Raw genomic sequence first — 19,457 nt, 5'->3', positions numbered from 1 at the left:
CGCTAGGGCTCGCCATGGGGCGGAGCCCTAGCAGGGCGGCGGGACGACATGGAAATGTGCATATATATGTGTGTGTGTGTGTGTGTGTGTGTGGCACCAGCCGTGGCCTGTTGGTAAAACAGCCTCTTTGAATGTTGCAAGTCCTCTCAAGTCACAAGTTCGAATACCATCTGGCTAATTTATCGGTAGTGAGGGCGGTCCTCGAATAGTTGGGCACATGAGGGTGGTTGGGGGCTCATATAGTAGTCTTCGGTTTTTTTTTTAATATATATATATGTGTGTGTGTGTGTGCGCGCGCGCGCGCTGCCAGGTTGAGGGTTTTAATTCCCTCTGGCACAGTTGGCCTTAAGGAGGTGGTACTCGAATAGTTAGGCATATTAGGAGTAGTTGGAGGCTCGTATAAGTCTCTGACCATTGATTATATATATATATATATATATATTTATCTATCTGTGTGTGTGTGTACAGAGAGAGAGAGAGATTTGATTTTAAGCAATCCAACTGCATTATGGATGACCGGGGCATCCTTTCTTCAGGCAACCTATGCAATGTTTTAGGGAAATTTTGCATGCATACCACACCAATCATATGTATTTACATACGAGAGAAGAGATTTGGAGATTTGATTTTAGGCAATGATATTATGGATGATCGAGAGATCCTTTCTACAGGCAATCATGCAGTGCCGCCCATCATTTTTTCAGGAAAATTTACATGCAGCAATTTTTATGTATTTACCTGAAAAGAAAGAGAGAGATTTGACTTGGGCAACAGCATCATTCATCATGGATGTCCGTGGATCCTCTCTTCAGGCAATCTTTGCAGTGCCACCCATCTTTTTTCTTAGAGAAATTTACATTGCAAACAATTCTCATGTATTAACGTATCGATTATTCAGTCATTATTTTTTATGAGATTTCCTAACTTGATTTGATGGTTGAGTTGTGATTGGGCTCTCATCATTATCATCCATATATTTGTGTGTGTGTCTCTTTCTCTATATATATATATATAGAGAGAGAGAGAGAGAGCGACTCATGGATGGCTGCGGGATTCTCTCTGTTCAGGCAACAGATGCGGTGCCATCTATAAATTCATACCGCACAAATTATAATGTATTTACGTAGAAAAGAGTGCATCATGGGTAGTCGACAGATCCTCTCTTCAAGCAACTGATGCAGTGCCGCCAATCTCTTTTTTGGGGAAGATTTACATACCAACACATGTAGTGCCACCCATCAATTGTTTTAGGGAAATTTACGTACATTACATGCCACACAATTTCATATCAAAATTTATGTCAATATTGTTGGGGAGGCCTCCTAATTAGATTTGGTTGGTTGTGAATTGTTATCGGGTTACTCATCATCATCCACACACACACACACACACACACACAGATCTGATGTTCGGCAAATGCTTCATGGATTGCTGGGGATCCTCTATTTAGGCAAACGATTCAATGCCACCCCTCTATTTTTAGAGAAATTTACATGCATAGCATACAATTCTTATGTATTAACATATCATTTTTTTGTCATTATTTTTAATGAGGCCTCCTGATTAAGTTTATTCTATGTGAACGGTGATTGGGCGACTGCTCAGTTTGGAAACTGTATTGTTCATATTTACACAATTTCCAAAGTGTTGTTTTTCTTATAAATTGTTGCATGTAGGGTTGTAAACGAGCTGAGCTTGAAGCGAGCTCGATCTTTGACTCATGTTCAGTTCATTCGAAATTAACTCGTGTTCGAAATGGCTCGTGAACAGTGTGTTCATGTTCGGCTCGAAAAATGTATTCATGTTTGTGTTCAGCTTGAAATTGGCGAGATTTTACTTCCAAAAAACTTCAAAAACTAGGTTTCATTCAAAAAATCTAAATGAAATTTAAGAAAATTAAAGCTAAGAGGCGAACCGGAAGAAAATATGAAATATTAGAGAAAAGATACTCAAAGATAACACCTCGGTAGCCAAACAAGCAACCAAGCAAGAATACCGAGCAATCGAGGCAATGCTAATGCTGACTGGCCGAGAAAAAATAGAAGTAGAGATTAGAAAACGAACATAAATGACAAACCGTAAGCTCTCGCAGCCGAAAGCTTTTCGTGATTTGGAGAGGAGAAGGGGAAGACTCAGAAGAGGGAGAGGGGGTCGAACCCGAAAGCTTTCGAAAGGGGAAGGGGAGGTTGGTTGGGTTAGGGTTTTTTTTTCATTTACTGATTTTATTTCACTTGCACAGGATAATATATGTTACTGATATGCTAGAATGTTACTGGCTGGGCAATGATTTTTTTGTTGGTCGGTAATGAGTAGTATTTTTAAAAAATTTAATTAACTACAAGGCTACAAAGATTTATAAGCAATGCGTGGGACTCTTTGCTTAGGCAACCAATGCGGTGCCACCCATCTAATGTTTGTTGTTATTTTTGTGTGGTCCTCGTAACTTTCTTCATATCAGATCTTACTCATTTTGATAGAGAATATTTGTGTTTGAATTGCTAGTATGTTACCATATGGGCAACGATGTTAATGTTGCACAGCTCTTGCAAACCATTTATTTGTTTTTTGTTGTGTTTTGTTATGCATGAGTCACAGACCAATTTCGAGCTGGATTGGTTCCAAATAATTAGATTTGAGCCAGTTTTTTTTTTTAAATTTGAGCTGAATCAAACTGATTTCTAGCTGAAATGGATCAAATTAATTAAATTTGAGTCAGTCTGTTTCGATTTCGAGCTGGATTGATCTCGATTCAATTTTATGCCCGAATATAGCGAGCCACAAGCCAATTTTAAGCCATATTAAATCTATTCGAGCTGATGCCTGCTCGGTTCGAACTCAGACGCTTACAGCCCTTAGTGCAGCACGGTTGAGAATCACATGCAATGGAAGTATCCTGCATTATATCCGCTCTGAATAGATGGCAAGTTGTGATGTGGTGCACTTGGGGTAATGTAAGATATTTAGGCGTCCAGTTTTATTGTCTGTCGTTGTTTGGGTGTTTGTTATTTGGGGCTCTGAAAATTCCGGCTCAGCTCTATTATGACAGAGTTTTGAATTTCTTATGGGTCAAACTTTCATGAGACGCCAGATATTTTGTTAATATACTGAAAAATTTGCTCTTATTTTATGTGAACCTTAAGATCTAGTTTCAGATTTTTTTTTTTTAAAGTACAGGCTCTAATGAGATAATTACTTCTTTTAATTGCTCTTATTTTATGATGATCTTCTTTTCCAACAAACAAGGAGCCCTAATCTATGGGTTAGCGACTTCAGTTTGTCACCTAATGACTGGAGCAACTCTTCTCGAGGACATGTCCTGAATCCAGATACCAAAGTCCTTTTCATTATCTCAAGCAAACAGTACAGCGCTCATTTTCATTTCCAGCCACCTCAAAACTGGCTCAATGGTTTTCCTGCTGCTTTAGCCCGCCAGAACCAAATTGTAACGTCATATTCTCAGCTCTCATATCGGTAATTTTATTTTGAATAGATTTATACTTGAATTAATTCAACTCACTGTTCAATGCGTGGAATTTTTACACAAGCATCAATGAGTCAGGCCATAACGTTCAAAATATAGCATTACCGAAGAACATCTCTGACCCTTCCTTGTTGTTATGGGTGAAGCCTTCCTACAGGCCATAATGGTTACAGGAGTCTATCCAACTCAATTTAGAGACCTCTCCACTTGTTTGCTAAGCAAGGATGGCCTATGGAGAACAATTATAGTGGCTGAGGATTTTGAAAGGAGGGCAAAGGCTTCACTTTACAGAAGCAAGGATTTTGTGCAGTGGACAAGAGCCGAGCAACTATTGTTTTCAGCTGATTCATCGCCCATGATAGAATGCATTGACTTCTTCCCAGTGTCTTTGAGGATTGGACAGTTCTAGCACGGGCTCATAGGAAGTCAAGAACTTGCTGAAGATGAGTGTGGTTGAGAATTCGCATGATTTCCCGAGAATGTTGTTGAAGACTATCATCGAATGTGGCCAAGATATGATTATGGGAAGTTCAATGCATCATAGACATTCTTTGACCTTTTCATGCAACAAAAAATATCTTCATTGTGGCCTGAACTTCACAAGCAAGCATTTGGAGGCTTTGTGGGCATATGGATATAAAAATAGGGGAAGATACCTCTATGGACTTCTGGTGAGTGTTAATTTCTCATCATTCTTATAATGATCTTATCAAAATCATTTTTTTTTTCTACATTTATGTTTTGAGACAGATTGATCATTCAGTCATTGTGAGCTATGGCAGTGGAGGAAGAACCTGCATCACCTCTAGAGTATATCTCAAGTTGCTACTTTTAGGAGGCACATGTTCATGTGTTCAACAATGGGTTTGAAACAATGAAGATAAGGAGCTGCAGGCTTGGGAGATGGGGGAAAGCTCGGATTAATTAAAATAAAAACCTTTAAATATTTGCTTTTTAGTTCTATCTATTTGATCGGGCTTTTGTTCTACGTTGCTGTTGTTTCAGACTTATATACTATATAAATTTATTCATTGTAATACACATATTTAACTCGTAAACTTCAGTTTTTACATGCAAACATGAAAATGCATATTTCCTATTTTTAAGTTAAATTGTGGTACTTTTGATGTGATATGAAAGATTTGGGTGGTTTACATGTAAAAAATTATCGTTTAGCTGTTGGATATGTAAATTGGATGGTATGTAATTGTCTCTTGCTGTTGGACTTGAACAAGACAAGTTTGCTTGAAGTACTTCTTGATTCCTAGATGCTCTTTTTTCTCAGTCATGAAGAACAGGCTGATATAGACGTGTTATTGGAGCTTCCACAGCTCGAAAAGGCTGAGCTCGCTCACCATTAGTGTAAACTCGACAATGTGCAGATAGCCTGCGATGAAATAAATGCTTCGGTTCCACGAAGCATATGACCTCTTTGGCCTGCTTGTTTTGGCTTCTCATGACCCCGAGGAGCACACTGCAGTTTTCTTCAGAGTATTCAAGACCAGTATTGATTACGCTGTTCTTATGTCCTCTGATCAAATAAAGTATGTTTTTTTACTTTAATGAAATTTGGCTCTTTACAATCATTGTTTTGCTTTTGGGGCATTTACGTACATATCACCTAATTCCTATGTATTTACATGTCTAACATCTAAAAATTGCTTTTTTAAGCATTTATACCACCCAAATCTTTCCTATAACATAAAAAATACGACCATTTAAATTTTTGAAAAGCAAAATATGCTTTTTCATGCATGGGGAAAGGTGTGCATCTATGTAAAATTTGAAGTTTATGTGTTAGATATGCAAATACCTAGGAATTTAATGATAAACATGTAAATCTTCCTTTTCATGCAACAAAAAATATCTTCATTGTGGCCTGAACTTCACAAGCAAGCATTTGGAGGCTTTGTGGGCATATGGATATAAAAATAGGGGAAGATACCTCTATGGACTTCTGGTGAGTGTTAATTTCTCATCATTCTTATAATGATCTTATCAAAATCATTTTTTTTTTCTACATTTATGTTTTGAGACAGATTGATCATTCAGTCATTGTGAGCTATGGCAGTGGAGGAAGAACCTGCATCACCTCTAGAGTATATCTCAAGTTGCTACTTTTAGGAGGCACATGTTCATGTGTTCAACAATGGGTCTGAAACAATGAAGATAAGGAGCTGCAGGCTTGGGAGATGGGGGAAAGCTCGGATTAATTAAAATAAAAACCTTTAAATATTTGCTTTTTAGTTCTATCTATTTGATCGGGCTTTTGTTCTACGTTGCTGTTGTTTCAGACTTATATACTATATAAATTTATTCATTGTAATACTTGATATAAGATGGCATTTGAAATAAGCTATATAGCGTTCAAATTGAAAATTGATTCATATAATCCTTGATTTTGTAATGCATTTTTTCTTTACATGTCTGATAAACTTATACAAGTGAATAAATAAGGGCCAGCTGGGGGTTCTCACTATAAGTTAGTCTTTTAATTTCGGTCAGGTGAACATATGGAGATGTCTCTGTCCAATAGTACTAAGTTCTACGAAGGGAATGGCAAGAGTCATTACATAGGAAGAGTTTGGGTGGGTGTCTCTCATGGAGAGTGGATTGATCCTAAGATTAAGGTTCAATTGAGCAATCTGGATCCATGAAAGTGAAGATTTGGAGCCTAGCTTTGATGCCCCAGACATATCGGGTATGATATAAGATACCAGGTAACTATAAACTGGTTAGTCGTTAAGCCAAGATTGTCCGGCTAAACACAAACAAAATTGGTCGGTCATAATGCCAAGATTGGGTTGTAATGCCAAGATTGTCTGGTTGGACCAACAAATAAAACAAATAAATCATGAAGCCAAGGTCATCTGGCTAGACCAACAAACAAAATTAATTGTTCGTGATTGTCACGTTAAGATTGTCCAGTCGAGCCGACAAGTAAAATTTGGTCGATCGGACATCTGGTCGAAGCTTTACTGATATGCGCAAATTCTTCTCTTCTTCGGAAATGGTTCCCTGATTGGCAAAGATAAGTTTTGTGAGGGGCAAAAGGGCAAATCATGACAGAAGATTAGTCAAAGGTTAACTGATTATCACGCTACCAAGAAAAAAAACGCCTACCCACCAATAAGCATGATATAATAAATAATTGGTAAGACAAAGAAAAATAATTAGAATGAGCATGAAGCCAAGGTGCGAACATGAAGTGAACTTTTCATTTCTATAAATAAAAGAAATTACCTTGGCATGAACATAAAAAGAAAATGACTGCTGATTCGCTGTATAGATTTTTTATTTTTGCCGGCCGATTGAGGTCAGGCAAAATAAGTTTTATTCCTAAGTTGACCTACTAACTACGTACGAAGGACATGCTACTCCAATGTTCCCCTAAGCTCAACTACTTCTTCAACTGCTCTTCCCTTTGTTTGAACTGTTGTTGCTGTTGCATTAAGCTGGCGAAGAGCCGATCCTTCAACTGCTCTTCCCTTTGTTTGAACTGTTGTTGCATTAAGCTGGCGAAGAGCCGATCGTCACAAGCCCTATGGAGCTCATTGGTCTGGCGGGCACCTTCAGGGAGTTTGCCTTTGTCATAAAAGCAAGTCCTAAGGAGTCCAGATGCGACAAAGTGGCAAGCTCAAGAAGACTCTCATAAGAAAGTTTCTAGAGTGCCACCGAAAAAGCCGAAGACCATGTCATTTTTGCCAAAAGAGGCAACATATGCTGAATATCGGCCTACAAGGAATGTCGATCCTTGAGACATCCAGTAAGTTGAACCACTCATCATCACTCATCTATAGTCATCCCTCGCCTCCTTCAAGCGAGTGTCGGGTAGGGTCCTCCTGTTTTCTCTTAACGAGGGAAGGGTTGGAATGTCAGCACCCCCCACCGACTCCTTCCCTTTTCGATTAACGGTTTCTCCCTCCAAAGACGACAAATATTCGAAGTTAGGGGAAGAAGCAGAGCCTCCCGAAGTGGAATCGATCGAGGTGAGAGGAGACTCATCAGCTTTGGCCTTAGCAACCTACGTCAAATGAGTAGCAGCGAGCTAGGCAGGCAGCGGAGAAGCGACGATCGGTTCACCTGGTGCAATGGAGGAATGATCTATAGCAACAAACCCTCTTTGATTTTCCTCGGAGCCCGTTCTCACCCCTTCGCTTTGTCGTGCAATAACCGAAGGAGGTCGTGCAATTATGGTTAACTCACCAGTCATCGTTGTCAAGGACGCACATCAAAAATTGTACCTGTCATAAAGGTTCAACTTTTGGCACTATTTTTCCTCCGCTGCTTTTGCTCTGGCAGCTTCATTGGTGTCCGAAGTTCTCTAATCACCTGGGGGCATGCTCTCTTCAATTACTTGGTTCACCATCCTTTCTGTGGTATACTGAGGGACCGACGTTGGATTCCCTTCCAACACCTTCTAGATGGTCTGCAGGTTGGTCAATAAAGCCCTCATATTGCTACTTGCCACCTTCTGCAGGAGAGTGATAATCTCTTGGTCACCAGATGTAGAACCGACTAAGAATATTATACTATTAATTATTATTATAATTATTCTTTGTCTATATTTGATTGTTGCGTTACTCACCGTTTAGTGAGATGTCTGTTATTATTTTGTAGTTTTCAAACTAGATATTTGGTTTCAAGTATGAAAAACACTAGCAACATTGGTTTTGTTATAAACAAAACTATATTACAAGGGCATAAAAGTCATTTGTTCAGAAACAACTGCAATTCATCTGTTGCAAAACTATAAAAAACAGACAGTCAGCTTATGCGTAACAACTTCCTGACACAGCTACCGTACAACAACCTCCTAACATAGCTGCCGCTCAACAGTTTTTTATTATTTTGCAACTGCCTCAAGTACTAAATATATTAACGGTTCACTAAACTTGAATTTGTTTTTTTTAATGCCAAATGCTTAGCTTTAGACCTCATTTTGCTTCTTGTAGAAGAAATAATTTTTTTTTTATAACTTTTGTTCATTAAAAATAAGGGGCATTTATAAACGTACCACCCAATTCTTATGTATTTATATATCTAACAATGTAAATTCTGTTTTTTATATTTATATCACTTAATTTTTCATATCAAATAAAAAATCCTAATATTTAAATTCTTAAAAAGTGATGTACTCATTCTAATGCATCTATATGTTGGAATTTTTGTAAGAATTGAAGTTTACGATTAGATTCTTAAATAAGAATTAAGTGATATATATATATGTATGTAAATCTTTCTGAAAGTCGTGCTTCGAGAGAGTTCCTGCTGCTATCGTCTTCTTCTTCTTCCAGACTATCGATCCAAACCACTCCAATGGTCACTCACACACACAGAGAGAGAGAGAGAGAGAGAGAGAGAGGGAGAGAGATTTGAGATTTGATTTGCAGGGCTTGTTTAGGTATGCTGGCGTAAACTCTGGAATGATCCGAATTTGCGTCCGGTGTCCCGACCGAATAATTTTTCCTTCTACATACTCTTCCTTTCCCAGTTTCGTTCAAAGACCGTTCCCCTCTCTGCACAAAACCCTCGCTTATGTCCCTTATTTTATCGGTTTCGTTAAAATCCATACCTTCCGAATAACCTCTATATATAGTCGCGATTAGGTTACAGGGCGGAGATAACCCCCAATACCCTCTGAATACGTACGCAGTGCGTGGGTCTTACGTACGCAGATATTCCTCCCCTAAATCCTAAAATCCTAAACCCTAAATCCTAGATTTGATGGAGTAGCAATTGCATTATGGATGAGCGGGGGATCCTCACTTCAGATAACCTATGCAGTGCTACATATTTAGCACTCAATTCTTACACGAGAGAGAGAGATAGAGAGAGATATTGCAAGATTTAAGGTTAGACAATTGCATCATGGATGGCCGAGGGATCCTCTTTTCAGGCAACAGACGCAATGCCGCCCCATAATTTTTTTAGGGAAATTGACAGGAATACCACACAATTCTTATCAATCTAGATTTAGAAGAAAGAGAGAGATTTAGAGATTTGATGTTAGGGAATGCCATCATGGATGGCTGGGGGATACTATTTTTAGAATCAATGCAGGGCAATTGCATCATGGATGGCTATGGATTTTCTATTCTGGGAAATTTGCATACAGGGCACACAATTCTTATGTAATAGCGTATCCCTTTTTTATCTCCTTATTTCTAACTAGATTTGTTGGTTGTGAGTTGTGATTGAATACTCATCATAATAATCACCCTCAACATTGATGGAGAGAAAGATCAGGTGTAACGCAGCTACATAATAGATTGTTCAGGGATCCTCTCTTCAGGTAACCGATGCAGTGCCATCCATCATATTTTCATGGAAATTTACATACAACACAATTCTTATTTATTATACATACAATATATATATATATATATATATATATATATATACACCACACATCAATTCTTTAAGAGAAGTTTACATACTATCACACATTTCTTTTGTTTTAAGATATCAAAATTTTTATGTCATTATCACTGACGAAGCCTCCTAACTAATTTTGATCAGGTTACTCATCATCATCCATATATAATTATGGTTGGAATTATTGTCATTGGGCTACTCATCATCATCATACACACACACCCCCACATAGATATACATAGAGAGAGAGAGAGAGAGATGTTTTACAACTGCATCATGGATGGTCGAGATCCTTTCTTTAGGCAATAGTTTTTTTAGAAAAATTCACGTACATACCACACAATTCTCATGTATTAACATATCAATTTTCTCATGTATTAACATCAAGTATTATTGATGTGTTATTGTGTTATTATAATACCGGGAATATTCCCATAACACAATAACACCTGAATAACACACAATAACATCTGAATAACACGAGGGGAATATTCTCTTGTGTTACCGGGCTGATCACCTCCACGGCGTAATTTCATTACGTGCGGAGTCCTGATGTAATATTTTTTCCATTTTTTATAACGCCTCCTAACTAAATGTGTGTGCGTGTGTGTGTTATTTTTTTAAGAGAGACCTTCAGAGATTTGATGCAATTACATATGTGAAAGAGAGACCTTCAGAGATTTGATGCGAGGCATTTGCGTCATGGATGGCCGAGAGATACTTGTGTGTGTGTGTGTGTTATTTTTTTCAGGAAATTTACAAACGTAGCACAATTTTTATGCAATTACATATGTGAAAGAGAGACCTTCAGAGATTTGATGCGAGGCATTTGCGTCATGGATGGCCGACAGATACTCTCTTCAGGCAACCGATGCATTGTCTTGTAGGGGAATTTGCATACATACCACTTAATTCTTATGTTAATTTTTTTGTTTTAATCAAGTCATGCACCCTTATAAGAGGCAATGACGATGAGTTTCCTTTTTGTATGCACTTTGTTAAAAGTGCAAATTTGCAAGATGGGCTTAAATGCTTAATATTGTGCATCACCTGTATTAGGGAAGTATTAAGTCCTTGGAGGTATGAGAATGGGATTTATTTTCTTTGGTTATTGGTCAACCCCTATCCTTGTTCTAGCTTTTTTTGGTTGTCTTGTCGTCATTATTCCTAATGGACAAGTCAAGGAATCTTTTGCAGCATTTGTTGTGGTGGAAGCTCTCTATTAAAACCCATTGCTACAAAAATTTTGAGCTATTTTTTTACAGTAATAAATTATGACTAAATGAGCAAATTTTGCTAGAATATTGTTTATGTTGAATTCAAGAATTGATTGATCTTCCTGTGTTAGAAGTAAACTAGATTTTCCTGTTGCTTAAAGATTGGAGATTGTCAAATGCGTGTTTTTACCTTTATTTTTTGTAATTTACTTCCAAGTTGGTTTTTTGGTCCTGGTATTCTTTCCTTTGTATGCCTGTATGTATTTTCTTGTTATTTCCTTAACGTGAATTAACAATTATCAGTTATTTTTTTATTTTGGGACATTTACATACAAACGACCCGAAACTTTGATATTTAAAAATTAATCATTCATGTGATATTTTTTCACTGCCGAATCGATTAATTTACGTGTTCCTCGAACAAACTATTGAGAATTTGATAAAAAATAATGTGAATTCACAATTATCAGTTATTTTGATGTTTTTAAGCCCACTTACCGTGTTGCATGATTCCATAGGGAGATCCTTTTTTCTCTCAGTTTTTTCACTTTTTCTTTGGTATAGATTATAGATTATTCAAGCATTAATCCCATGAAGGTTTTGAATTCTTTAGGTAACTGATGCAATCTTTTTGCTTTGCATTCGAAATCCTACCATGGATGAGAAAAGTTTGTTACCTTCTTGAGGGCTGCCTTCCTTTTTGACAGTTTTTTTACTGATGCTGAGCTTGTTACTTAGATATATTTTTTTTGTCTCTTCTTAGTTATACAATCTTTGGGTTTGCCAAATTGCTGACAATGATGATTACATTTCTATATGGTTCATAATTGCTGCATTCTCCTAATCCATTCCATCACGATCCATTAAATTGAGATAAAAAATCAGTCTTTTTGATCTTTATAATTAACATTCACGAATATATTTGTCACGCCTTTGTGGCCATTTGAGATTACTTTTAATTTTGGTTTTTTTATTTGTATTTTTATCATGTTTTATTTATGTTTTGATTTGAAATAAAACATATTTGACATATTTGCTTAAGATATGATTGCTTTTAAAAAACATCCAAATCACAAAAGTGTTTTTGAGTGTTGTTAAACTATATTTGCCAGGCAAGTCTACTATGGAAGTTTATACATTTATTGAGTGGTTTGATGGTGAAGTACCGAGGGGTTCGAAGGATCTACATATGAATGTTTGGTGATTTAAAAGAAGCTTATAATTTGACTTGAAGAGATGTATTTTGGAATTTTTTGGAAAAGATATGTGTTGCTATTATTTATATTGAAGACTTTTAAGGATATGTATACTAAAGCTATCACTTGTGTTCGAACATAAGGAGGATTGACTAAATATTTTCCTATTCCAGTTGGATTACATTAGTTATTGATTTTAAGTACATTTATAAGACGATGTAGCTTGGTGTATGTTTTTTCCGCTGATGATATCCTTGTTTTTGGGTTCTTTTTAAAGCACTCAGAGTCTCTAGTTTGTCTATTTATATATCGTCATTATAATTTCTTTATTTGAATAAATCACACTTCTGAATAATATCAATGATTCTAAGAGTAAATGAATCGAAAGGAAGGATTTACGACAACAAATAAGCAAACAAATAAAAAGAAACAAGCGAGAGGTTTATGCATGAGTAATTTGCTTGTGATGGGTCGTATCATAGAGCAATGTATCCTTCTGGTTAGTTACATTTTGGGGAATACTTAGAAGTACTCTCGATAAAAGGAGTTCCACTTATATTATTATGAACCTGGGAGAATAAACCATCAAAGAGTTGTTACTTTGGATGGGAACACCTCGATACCTCAAAGGTAACGCTAAGCTACATGTTGGTGAGTGAGTTTCTCACATTCCAAATTGGTAGCGGCTCGTTGGCATCAGAGCCTATGCAATAACAAAAATTATCTCAACAGGTTTATTCCTATACGTCAGAGCTCACCAGACCATAAGTGTAGAGGGTGAATGACCGTATCTCAAACGGGCGGCAACTCCCGATAATTGGGCCGACAAGATGATATCATTGTAATAAAAAAGTAGCAGAGCACAAATGGGCTCAGCAAGAGGAAGGGTAGAGTAATCTTAAAAGGTAGAGGTAGCTAGGCCGGGGTACCACAAACCTGTTATTCCAAGCTACTAGCACCCTAAATCTACCTGGCCGTCAAGGTGATCGACTTAACACGCCTAGAGATCCATGATCAGCAATCTGTGATTTATGTCGTCCATGGGGACCCCGATAGCCCTAAAATTAAATGACCAACTACAAGCCTATAAACACTCATAAGAAAGAACTTGCAATCAGTCTAGGTCGTGGCAGCCTCTAACTCCCTAGACATAATAGACAATCACAAAGTAGAAATCTATGTTGGGTCAGCAGGGTTGAAGAAACTCTGGGGTTTCACTTCGGAACATGCAAATATGAATGCAATTGTCTACCACGGTCCTAAGCGTGCAAACCCTATTTTATGAATTGATGATAGCCATGTATGTAGCCCATTTAAAATTCGTCCTGAAAGCCATACATGAAAGTAGAAGTGTGAATTTTAAAGTACAGATATGTTTATCTTAAAATTTTTGCCATCTTGAATATTTTCTTAGACATTGGTAGCAAATTTAGAATTTTAAATTATAAAGAATCAATATTGCATTTGTGATTCCCAGACTAGCTACACTTGAAAAAGGGCGAAACAACTAATACCTAAGCATGCAAGAAATGCAATAAAGTAAGCCAAATAAAATAATAAGAAAGACTGGTGTCGCTGAGCCGGTGACATGTCCCTTAAAAGAAGAAAACGGTCGAACTCCGCATATACATATATTCGGTCGTAATTTTATACATCAATATCAAATGCAAAATTAAAATATGAGATACGAGCTATTGCTCCTCGTCATCCACCATGTGGATCTCAAACTAAAATGCCTTGAAACATGTGCCCAATCTTATCTCTGCTATAGAACTCTTCTAAGGATTCTAAAAAATACATAGTGAAATGAAAAAAAAAGAATCGGCCTGCACGAAAAATTGTTAGCACAAAAAAACTATCTACATACGTGTTTGAATCATGCCTTGGGGAGCTAAGTAGCACTTGCAAGCAAAAATATTCATGTAAATCATCACATGCTCCCATTTTTAATATGTTTGTGCGTGCATATAAATGACATGACTCCCTGTATAAGACTGACTTAACATACCATCATGCATATAAAAAGTCGGCACACACAAGCACACCAAAATCACAAAAGTGACTTCTAGCTAAAACAAACATGTCAGCAGAGAAATATAACCAGAGACTTTGAAAATACTACGTAGCATCCTAGCCCTAGTCTAGCACACAACGAAAAGTAGGCTTAGCAGAATCTAAATGCACAGAGTAAAGTCTTCGGTTATAGTATGACTTTTACGGTGTCTTCATACTGGCCCCGTTCTAAAGATTTAAGGAATCTAAAGCACATCATAAGAAATGTAACATTTAAAAGAGGTGACCACATAAGTTGGATTATACTTATAGTAGGAAAAATATCCATTTTTATACTTTAAAATAGTAGATCATAAAATACAGGTGCATGTGGTACTTTAGAGTCACTGAATTTTTAGCACAATAATATTGTTTGTTGCTCGCGATACAGAAACATACATTGTTCGTCGAGATATCCTCGTGGGCAATGCTCGTTTGAGTATTACCAACAAAAAACAGGTTACTCTCCTAACGAGTACGACAAGCCATCAAGGCGAATAGCAAGCATACAAACATTCAAAAAGCCCACATTGTGATTGTTCGACCTAAAAACGAAGCAATTACAGCGGACGCTAATAGGAAAAACACACATCATGCACATGAATGCAATGATGCTACATGCAACATGACACACAAACATGATGTACCGTAAAACAACCTATCTATGGAAATGAATTAAGCCTGCTCAGGAGACCTGTGGCTTCATGCAACAAGTACACACCGACTACGTGTGAGTTTGTGTCGATTAAAATGATATCTATAATGAGGATTTATACATTATCTGAGAGGCACTCATAGATTAAACATGCAAATATAAGATATGCAACAGACATACGAGAAAAGTCAAGCATACGACATGTGACAATCCTATGATTGATGTCAACATATGATATGCAAATGACACGTAAGTGACAAACACAAGAATGCTAAGTGACAAACAGACCAAGTGATATGATCCTTATATGGGAGAATCGCACGCCTAGGTGAACACATATTGTGTCTTGTACGGTTTTAGGGGCTAGGAAGCGTGACTCATACTTAATACAATATGAAATATCTACGACACTCTAGGCGGTGTCGTAAAAAGCTCCGTAAGAAGTGTCTATTCTCCGTGCAAAATGTGGAAGTGTCTATTCTCCGTGCATACGGCGGCGTATGTAGAGAAGACACTCACAAGTGTGGGTGCTCAATGAGACCACAAGGTGGGGGTGCTCAGAGAGACGCCACAAATAAGGATGCTCAAGGAAACATCTAAAACATGCCACATGCAAGACAATTACATTCTTACACAATGAAATATTTAATAGACATAAATTGAAAGGATTTTCATCCAAATGCAAAAAGACATGCAATATGCAAGTGATCATACAAGCATGCAATTTGATCAGCCCACCAAGCTGTGGCGGTTGGTCGAACCGAAAAGTTGGGTCTATCAATCCGGGACGATCGATCAAACTCGAATGAGTTGGTGATTGGCCTGGAATGGAAGATTGGACCCAAAATGGGCGATCAACGCAACGCAGTCGATCGAACTCAAAAGATCGGGCAATTAGGTTGGGCGGCTATTCTAGCCTGGAAAATGGGGCAATCAGGTCGGGACGACCAATCACACCTAGAAAATAGGGCGATCAGATCAAGACAATCAATCAAACCTAAAGTGGATAATCAACATGGGGCTATCGATCGAAGCCAAAGATCAAGCGATCGAGCCCGAAAAATAGGTCAATCGGGCCGGGACCGTCGACCGTACCTAAAGCAGGTAATTGACGCGTAGCGATCGATCTATCCCAAAGGTTCGGACTATTGGGCCGGGACAATCGATCAAGCCCGGAAAATAGGTCGATTCGGTCAGGATGACCAACTTGACCTAAAGAGCGGGTGTTCAACGCGGGGAGGTCGATCGATTCCCAAGGTTCCGACGATAGTACAGAGGCAACCAATCAAAACCCGGAGAATAGACCGATCTGGTCGGGACATATCGAATCCAAAGCTGGAGTTCGACGCGGGGCAGTCGATTGAATCGAAATGATCGGGTGATTGAGTAGAGGCATCTAGTCGAGACCGAAAAATAGATTGATCGAACATGGACGACCAAGCAAATCTAAAGCGACTGATCGACGCAAGGCATTTGATTGCGCTCATAAGATTAGGCCAGGCCAGTCGATCGAATATGAAAATTAGGCCAATTGGACCCAAATGCGGTGATCTACAAGGGGTGATCGATCGAACCTAAAAGATTGGGCGATTGGGTCAGGGTGGTCGATCTGGTCGGGATGGCTGATTGAACCCAAAGTGATTGAGCGATCAGACTGTGGCGGTCGATCGAGCCCGAAAAATAGTTCGATATGAACCAATGTGATCGCTTGATTGTGTCGAGGCGGCTGATCGAACTGAATTGCTCATGCAATCACGCATACGATATGCGTCATGATCCACGTGTAGAAATGCAACAAATGAACACATACAATGTAACCAAAAACATTTGACGACACATCGAACTCATTCTAACGACCTTGCATAGCTTATAGGGTTGAATCGATGGAAGAGGTGTCAATGCCATATTGCACAAAGCAATGTGACATTGTCGCTCATTTGCCCGCAATGGTGGGAAAGATCTACTCGCGAGGGGAACTCTTTCCGATTGAGCGAATGACAACCAAAGCAGCATCGTCATCCGCCCGATCATTTGATTTCACTTGTCCATCCAAGTGAAATCATTGGAAGAAACGACGCTGTTGTTACTACCTTGTGTTCTATGGGATTTCAGTGTTATGTCTTCAAGGAACAATTTCTATGATAGAAACCACGGAAGGTGCTAACCTATCGATCTCCTCGAAGCACAACAAACAATCAGCTCTAGGGACTTTAGGAAATAAAAAAATGCGGAGGTTGAGGAGTTTATACGTCGCGGTGGTTGATCGAAGTACAATCGTTGCTCGGGAAGAAGCTCTCTTTGTCACGAAGAGATTCCGACGACATTGAAGCTCTTCTTGCAAGGAGTTTTTCGGTGTCGACGTAATAGCACACTTTGCTCTTCCTCTGTGTTTCTCAAACCAAAAAGGTGACCAAGAAAAAAAACGAGAGGAAGAAGGAAATTGGAGAAGAGGAGGAAGAAGAAGAATGGAGAAGCTAAATTTTTGAAACTCTACAAGCACTCCTGTGATCACTTCTCAAGTTTCTACCTCTCCCCTCAGCTTCTTTGTGATCACTCTTTGCCCCTTAAAGTTGAAATGAGTGTGTTCTCCCTTTCTAACCCTCTTTGCCCGGGTAAAATTCTGTCTGAACTCCTGACGTGACGTGCGGACTCTAATAATATGTCGTCACGTATGCTACATCGCGGAAGTTATTTTGAAGTTATTAAAGTGAAACGACGAAGGTTATTTTGGGGTTATTTCGGGGTTATTGAAGAGAAACTCACATACTCCACTTCAATGACCTAGAAATAACCCAGAAATAATCCCGAAATAAACTTTGCAGTTCCACTTCAATAACCTCGAAATAACACCGTGAATGATATTTCGAGATTATTTCTGGGTTATTTTGTGGTTATTAAAGTGCAATATATGAGTTTTTCTTCAATAACTCTGAAATAACACAGAATAACCCTGAAATGACTTTTACGGTATTATTTCAGGGTTATTATAGTGGAATCATGACTTTTACGGTATTATTTCATGGTTATTCACGGATGTTATTTTGGGGTTATTTAGTGATTATTTTGATGTTATTACGGAGTCCGCGATGCTACTTTAATATTTTTTTTAGGTAGACCTGATATAATACACATGGTGATATATTACTTGGAGTCCGAAAGTCCGCACGTAGAAATACGTCCGGAGTCTGGACAGAAAATTTTTCCCTAAGTTTGAGATATTTTCCTAGACTCAAGTTATGGCTTTAAAATCGATCCAACAACTTATCCCGACTGTGGGACGGTTTCAGGGTAGAAAATGGGGGACCATGCAATGAGCTGACCAAAAAAATGGCTGAAGAGTATGGCGTGGACACGCCACAAATGGGCTGTGGTCATGCCCCATATGGCGTGATCACACCTATTCTGTTTGGGACTTGTTTTATGATTTTGATGATTTAGGCCATGTGATAAGAATTGGATGGTCCTCCACAAGCAAAAACGATGTTTCAGACACTTGTGATGCCTGTTTCGCCATCCAAAGTCATCATATTAATAATTCTTCACGAGTAAAGCTATTTTCGGGCTTGATTTGTTCGCGTTGTGCTTAACAAAGCTCGTCCAGTTGGGACCGTCTCATCGATGTAATGTCAGTCGGCCCCTATTCTGATCGACAACCAAAGCTTAGCAAAATCAACTGCTAGAGGATCTAAGACGGATATCTTGAGCCTCGGGCAGTCATATGCGCGTGAAGCATACCCTAAGTTTTTTTGAGCAGGGACATCCTATTCTTGTGACATCAAAAGTTAATGCCAACAATCTTTCATGTGAATAAGAGTAAAGAGAGTGAGAGTTCAGAAAAATTTTGAATAATGGAGGTCAACTTTAGAGTCCAAGTGCTTTTGTTTGAGCGGATCTAACACTGAATACATGGAATCCAATTTAAATAGTAGATTTTGTGGCAGTGATATCAGAGTTAACCCAAACCACAATAGAAAAAATAAATATCATTATTGTAAGTAAAGTGGCGGTTACAACCAACATACTTAAATGAGAAAATACAACAACATGATACTGGAAAATTTGAAATAGCAACATACACGACACAAACATAATTAGGATTGTATCCCAAGGGAGATGAGGGTATGGAAGGTGGCAGGTTGTGGAAAAGGGTGGTTAGCTGGCAAGAGGGAAGGGGTGGAGCAATTGTGAAGGCAGAAACAGTAGTGGGCAGTTGTCCCGGGCATTCAAGATGAAGTTTAACAACGACTGGTGTGGGTTTCAGGGGGTGACAACAAATAGGAGACGGCGAGATAGCATGAAAATAGTAGGGTGTGGTGGTGGTTTGGTTAGATTGTGGAAGGTGGAATATGTTGGAAAAGAGTGGTTGACTAGCAAGGGGGAAGGGGAGCAGCGGCGTGAAGGCAGGAACAACAGTGGGCAATTATCCTGGGGTGTTCGGGATAAAGCATAATAGCGGCTGGTGTGGGTTTCGAAGAGCA

General features: G+C 38.5%; 2 protein-coding genes across 2 annotated transcripts in view; both read left to right on the top strand.

Moving 5' to 3' along the window:
• LOC110019862 overlaps positions 1–3,646 on the top strand; it is a 19,504-nt gene extending 15,858 nt beyond the window's left edge. The window contains exons 2-3 of the mRNA XM_020717722.1: positions 3,244–3,471; positions 3,560–3,646. Of these exons, the coding sequence (XP_020573381.1) occupies positions 3,244–3,471; positions 3,560–3,566 (235 nt within the window). The 3' untranslated portion in view covers positions 3,567–3,646. The remainder of the gene's footprint in view (positions 1–3,243; positions 3,472–3,559) is intronic.
• The window catches only part of LOC110019852 (beta-fructofuranosidase, insoluble isoenzyme CWINV3-like), an 87,550-nt gene extending 81,712 nt beyond the window's left edge, over positions 1–5,838 (top strand). The window contains 7 exon segments of the mRNA XM_020717708.1: positions 3,628–3,871; positions 3,873–4,152; positions 4,232–4,291; positions 4,883–5,025; positions 5,375–5,441; positions 5,521–5,603; positions 5,605–5,838. Of these exon segments, the coding sequence (XP_020573367.1) occupies positions 3,645–3,871; positions 3,873–4,152; positions 4,232–4,291; positions 4,883–5,025; positions 5,375–5,441; positions 5,521–5,603; positions 5,605–5,698 (954 nt within the window). The 5' untranslated portion in view covers positions 3,628–3,644 and the 3' untranslated portion in view covers positions 5,699–5,838.
• Positions 5,839–19,457: the final 13,619 nt, after the last annotated feature.

The sequence above is a fragment of the Phalaenopsis equestris genome, unplaced genomic scaffold, assembly GCF_001263595.1.
Source record: "Phalaenopsis equestris unplaced genomic scaffold, ASM126359v1 Scaffold000084, whole genome shotgun sequence".
Lineage (NCBI taxonomy): Eukaryota > Viridiplantae > Streptophyta > Magnoliopsida > Asparagales > Orchidaceae > Phalaenopsis > Phalaenopsis equestris.
This window is presented reverse-complemented; position numbering and strand designations above follow the sequence as displayed.